This window comes from Impatiens glandulifera, chromosome 9 (genome assembly GCF_907164915.1).
Source record: "Impatiens glandulifera chromosome 9, dImpGla2.1, whole genome shotgun sequence".
In the NCBI taxonomy this organism is placed as follows: Eukaryota; Viridiplantae; Streptophyta; class Magnoliopsida; order Ericales; family Balsaminaceae; genus Impatiens; species Impatiens glandulifera.
This window is the reverse complement of record NC_061870.1, coordinates 147721-153997: the sequence shown is the minus strand read 5'-3', so window position 1 is coordinate 153997 and position 6277 is coordinate 147721. Positions and strand designations below refer to the sequence as shown.

Genomic DNA, 6277 nt, shown 5'->3' with positions numbered 1-6277 from the left:
GAACGTAACGGACGTGCCGATTATGTTGATCGTGCCGAAAGTGTCGACGATCGTAACTCCGACCACGTTTCTTGTAACCTACGACCAAATCAAACAACCGAATTTCGTGCGATCGTTCTTATTGTGTCGAACGTGCCAAACATACCGACCGTGCAATTCGTTCCGATTGTGCCGAACGTGCCAGACGTGCCGACAATCGTGATTCTTATGTGATTCTCCCCTAGGATGGTATATTGTTTAGAACTGTGCAAGTCTAAATCTCTCGATGAAATATTAGTTTTTCTAATTTGAAATGTTAGTGTGATTTTACTTCTAAACAAAAAAAAGGAAAGGAAGTTAAGCATCTCATAAATAGAACCTGATGTCTACCATCAAACAAACAAAACTTAGTTTGTTTTGGAAAATACAATGTATGACTTAAAAAAAAAAAAGTCAAATTTAAAAATGATGTATGATGTTGAAGTTGCTATGTTAGATATATATTGTTTAATAAACGCATGATTCACGTCAAACATTCTTGCCACTGCATCGAGTGTTCATTTTTTCTAATAAATAACCTATTAATAAACTTAAGCTTTCTCACTACCCAGAAATAAAATAAAAATAAAAACAGCTCAAGGGATTCCCTTCCCTCCAGAGCACTAGATGTGTGAACAATGTTCGCGTTTGGATTCATCACTATTTCATCCGTCAACTGACCTTAGTAACAACTTGTCTTATATATATTATTTTTATCTTAATTAAATTACTTTAATTAATTATGAAAATGGTATAAATACTTAAAAATAATATTTTCAACCAAAACCAAAAAAATATTTTCACTTAGGACCGTTAATCAATTTATATATTTTCTTAATTCATTTATTTTTATTTGCATTAAGAAAACTCAAACAAAATATATAAAATATAAAATAAAAAAAAAAAACAGATTATAATAAAAACAATATATATATATATATATATATATATATATATATATATATATATATATATATATATATATATATAAAAGTAATGAATTTAAACTTTGTTTGATTTTTTTTTTAAACTAACTTTTTATCTTGTTTTAGGTACTTTATATTTTAAGGCACATTTTTTGTTCACTGGTACTAATATTTTATTTCATTTTTTTTTTATTAAAGACCATGAAACATAATGATACAAAACTAGACACATGTTTAGGATTTGATTATCTTTGACGCATGACCTAAACTTGAATAAATAAGGTGTAGAATAATATTATTTTAAATTGTCAAAAGTTTAAAGTAAAGACTGTAATATGATAGACACGTGAAACATAGCACGAGAGCCCTTTCTCACGTGTCACCAAACACCAAACCATGAACATAATTTCTAAAATGCGTCTGAACACGCAAAATATTTTTTTCCCCTAATTTCTCAATTAGTAAATTATGTGGCAACTCTAAAACAGTCAAACCTAGTTTAAATCGATATTTTAAAATGCACTCTAGTCAAACCTATAATTTTGGTTTCTCGACTCACTCGAGACTTGAGAAAAAGATAAGTTATGGGGCGCGACTATCGAGTAACGAAAATCCTTCTCGGAAAAAGTCGATTTTGGCGTTACAAAGTTTTAAATATATTGGAATATATATAAAATAGTTCATGTATATATAAAATACAATTATAAATATTATAAAATAATTAATACAAATAGAATTATTAATATATAACTATTTATTAAAAAATAAATAATATAAGGAAAAAATATAAAAATTAAAAAATAAATAAATAGTTAAAATATAATGTGTGCAATAAATATGAAGAGAATTAAATAATATTAATATAAAAATGTAATAAATTATAATTTTATTGTTTAAATAGATTTTAATATATATAATATATTATTATATATATTATAAAATAGTTAATAAAAATAGAATTATATATGCTAGATTGTGTATTTGCATGGATGAGAATTGGGAAAAAAATAGTTTTAATTTAAACTTAATGTTAACATATATTTTATCCCTTAACAATCATTTAATCCCTCAATTGACCATTATCTTGTGACTTACACTTTTCATATGTCTCTTTTATCCCTAGACAAACATACACCAATCTTTAATCGACCTCAATTCATGACACACCTCTTATCTCTCGTAAACTCACATTAACCCTCAATTGACCCTCATCTTGTGAGTCACACTTTTTTATATGTCTTTTTATCTTCTCGACAAACCACCCACTAACCCTAATATTATGACGCACACTTTTTTGTATGTCTCTTTATCCCTTGACAAACCACTCACCAATCTTAGCTGACCTCTCATTTACTCTCTCTTCAACACATAAACAATCAATCTCAATTGATCACACACCTCTTATCCATCGTTAAAACCCAACCACTAACCTTCATCTTGTGACTCACATTTTTTCATGTCTTTTTATCCACTCGGTAAACCACCCACTAACCATAATCTTGTGACTCACACATTTTCATATGTCTCTTTATCCCACAAAAAATTACTCACCAATCTTACTCGACCTCTCTTTTACTCCCACATCAACAAATCATCAATCAATCTCAATTGATCACATACCTCTTATCCAACGTCAAACCAACCACTAACCCCCAATTGACCATCATCTTGTGACTCACACTTTTTCATATGCTTCTTTATCCTTCGACCATCAAACCACCTACTACTCGACCTCCATCTCGTCACCTCACACTTTCAAATACTCTTAAAATCAACCATTAAGTCTGAACTTACACTAGAAAAACCACCCACAACCCGACCTCCATCTCATGAACTCACACTTTTAAATGTTCGTCAAACCAACCACTAACCCCAAACGAACGACCTATTTTATACATTTTATAGGGGTAATACCAAAAGTTATGAAAAACTCTTGGTTTTTTCTTCTAAAGAAAAAAAGGAAAAACCAATAGTTATATAGAAACCTCTCGGTTTTTTCTTTTAAAGAAAAACCAAGAGTTATATAGAAAAATCTCGGTTTTTTCCTTTCAAGAAAAAACAAAAGTTATTTTTTTTAAACTCTCAGATTTTCCCTTGTAAGAAAAACCGATAATTATATGGAAAACTCTCGGGTTTATTTGAAAGGGAAAAACCGAGAGTTTTTCAAATAACTCTTGTTTTTTCTCTAAAGGGAAAACCGAGAGTTTTCCATATAACTCTCGTTTTTTCTCTTTGGTATCTAAACCGATAAATTTACGAAATCTCTCGGTTAACACCCAATTACATTTACCGAGAGTGACAATACCGACGAATGTCGAGAGTTACCCAAACTTTCGGTATTATGTTTATACCGAGAGATATAAGGTCATTACTGAGAGATTATACTCTTGATTTGACCCCTTTTTCACTCATGAAGGTTGATCGGTGTTCGTGATCTCAAACCACGTAGGACTTAAGGGAGAATGTTGTATTACTACTGGTCGTTACAACGGTTACAAAGAAATGAAAATTTTGCGATAATGTGGAAACAGAATATCTGCATTAATGAGAAAAACGGAATATTTACAATAAATTTGATTAAATTATAAAATTAAGAGCTTTTTATTCTTAGTATAAATAAAATGTATGTTAATTGAATAAAAAAAATAAGAAAGAGAGAGTAACTCTTGTAATTGATTTTATGATATTAAAGATTTTATAAAAAAAAATCTCCAAGTTTTGTGGGTGATTTTCTCTCTTGTCCAACTGGCAGTATTCGTATCTTCAAGGTCACTAATCTCCACTTTGAGAAATTTCAGTTGTTATCTTGGCTTAAAATTCTGAGATGAAGTGAACGAGGTGAGGGATTGCGGGTGAACAATCAAATTGAGGGAGATTGCGGACAAAGAACCCTATTGTCAAACGCGGATGAAAATGGAAAGAGCTCTGATCTTGAGCGGTAGAAAATGGCAAATTTTGTTAATTAGGATGTGAAGAAGAATTGTTCTTAAGTATTCAGCAAAATAAAAAATGGTGGGAAGATTATTTTAAAATGTGAGGAAATAGAAGAGTGATAAATTATTTTATTTTTTAGGATAATCAGATTGAGGCACTTCTAAATTTGGTTAGTTCGGTGCTAATAGGACATGCATTGCATATATCTACTAATGCAACGCCACATGTAAAAAAAGATAAATCAACAAACTAAGGGGACGATGTTTCACTTTTTTTTTTTTTTTTTTTTAATGTATAAGTGTCCATTTATGAATAGAGATATACTGTTAGCATTGAAATATCTCCAAATTTCATAACCATTCATTTCTCATATAAATATATGAAAGAGATAATCAACTCAAATTTATAATTTATTTAAAATAGGGGAAATCAACTCAACATTCTCCTCATCGGTACGGTTATTTCATGTCATGTCCCTAAAACACGACAACATCAGTTCGGTTTACTACAAATTCCAATTAATTCTTTTACAAGTAGATCTATCTCTCGGTGATCACCTTCCCTTATGAATTTCTCTTTCATACTTCTAGCCTTCTTCCTTATCTCCTCTCCTTTATCCTCCAATAGAACTTCTCTAGTCACTCGGGATATCTCAGCCCTGTTAAACCCTTCATCTTCAGTTCTAAAGACCTCCGCCCCAACACCAGCGTTCACGACCAACCTCACATTGACCGGTTGGTCGTATTGCACAGGCATAGCAATAACTGGTACCCCAAATCCTATTGCCTCGGTTACAGAACTCCAACCGCAATGGGTTATAAAACCTCCAGTGTTTTCATGGGCTAGGATCCTTGCTTGAGGAACCCATTTGTCAACCACTAGCCCTCTTTCTCCAATCCTTTTAAGAAAACCTTCAGGAACAGATTCCTCAATACTAATCCTCTCCTCAAATGGAAACTGGATTACCCAAATGAAATTTACCGTGCTTTCTTCCAATCCATAAGCCATCTCTTCTCTCTCTTCTTTTGAAAGGTAACACTCAGATCCAAACGACACCAAAACCGTGGACCCTTTTTCCTTCTTGTCCAACCAGTCCATTACATGTTTCCCGCTTTCACTTATTGCGTCACCTTCTGCACCATCTTTAACCAGCGGGCCTGTGGAAATGACTCTTTTCCCTAGAATCGATGACGTATAGTCCAAGTATTTTTCATCAATCTCCCCGAAAGTCTTTGACAAGACTATTTCAGAAGATCTGACATACGAGAAATGGTTCTCCACCCTTTCTCCGGCGTCATTTTGTTTGGATTTAATTTCTTCACGATATTTTTTAACCCAATACGAGTCTTGTGGAATTAGTTCAGGGTATGGGAAATGTACCTCTGGCATGGTCGTTTTATGGAAGGCAATACAAAGGGTGGCAACACTGGTGATGTGGAACATAACCGCAGGAATGGAGAGAGAAGCAGCAACTTCCGGAGCCCATGGCTGCTGGAGATCATATATAATTAGATCTGGTTTGATTTGTTTGAGTATGGTAGCGAATGCGGGACTTGAGTCGTCAAAGGCTTTCATGAGTGTATAGTTGAGGTGGAGAGGGAGTCCATTGGTTGTATGGTAGTGTGGAGGAAGCTCGGGAGGATATGGAAGTTGGAGTTCTATGAAATGGAGAAAGGGATGCTCGATTTCATTTACTCGTTTCTTAATTGAATCAAGAATGACCTTTGTAGAACATAAATGGATTGTAATGTTTCTCTTTCCAATCCTTTTGGCTAGCTCTAAGAATGGAGAGACGTGCCCATGAGCTAGCCATGGAAGCATCACAATATTCAACATGGCTGTGCCTTTACCTTCCATCAATCTCTCTCTCTCTCTTTCTTGATGAATATCTCTAACTTAATTCCTCACACATTTATATATATACAACTTAAGATTGTAATAATCTTCATCATCATAATGAAAGTCAAAATATTTTATTCAAAGACTACTTTTCTGTAGATAGATATTACATTGATTTAGTAGATATTTAGAAGATCTGGGATAGATATTACATTGATTTAGTAGATATTTAGAAGATCTGGGATTATTTAATTATGGGATTATTTAATTAGAGAAATCTATATTATAAATTTAAATCTTGTTTGATCATAAAAAAGAAAGTGAATTATTATATAATATATATATATATATATATATATATATATATATATATATTTTTAAATAAATTAAAGGTAACTTGGTATTTTTAAAGAATAATTTGATTGATGATTTGTAACTGTAGATGAGATAAATAATTATTTTAAAAAAATTAAATAAACCAAGATCAAACAAGTTCTTAAAATAAATAATAAAGAATGAGTAAATCTTTTTTGTATTCTATACAAAATATAAATTATTAG

The 6277-nt window shown here is 31.7% G+C and overlaps 1 protein-coding gene across 1 annotated transcript; it reads right to left on the bottom strand.

Moving 5' to 3' along the window:
• Window positions 1-4366: 4366 nt before the first annotated feature.
• On the bottom strand, window positions 4367-5749 carry LOC124914259 (UDP-glucosyltransferase 29-like). The gene has a single exon (XM_047454765.1). The coding sequence runs from the start codon at window positions 5733-5735 to the stop codon at window positions 4371-4373; it is 1365 nt and encodes a 454-aa protein (XP_047310721.1). The 5' UTR covers window positions 5736-5749; the 3' UTR covers window positions 4367-4370.
• Window positions 5750-6277: the final 528 nt, after the last annotated feature.

Coding starts and splice junctions, on each gene's coding strand:
- LOC124914259 (XM_047454765.1), bottom strand. CDS start 5,735: ATGGAAGGTAAAGGCACAGCCATGTTGAATATTGTGATGCTTCCATGG.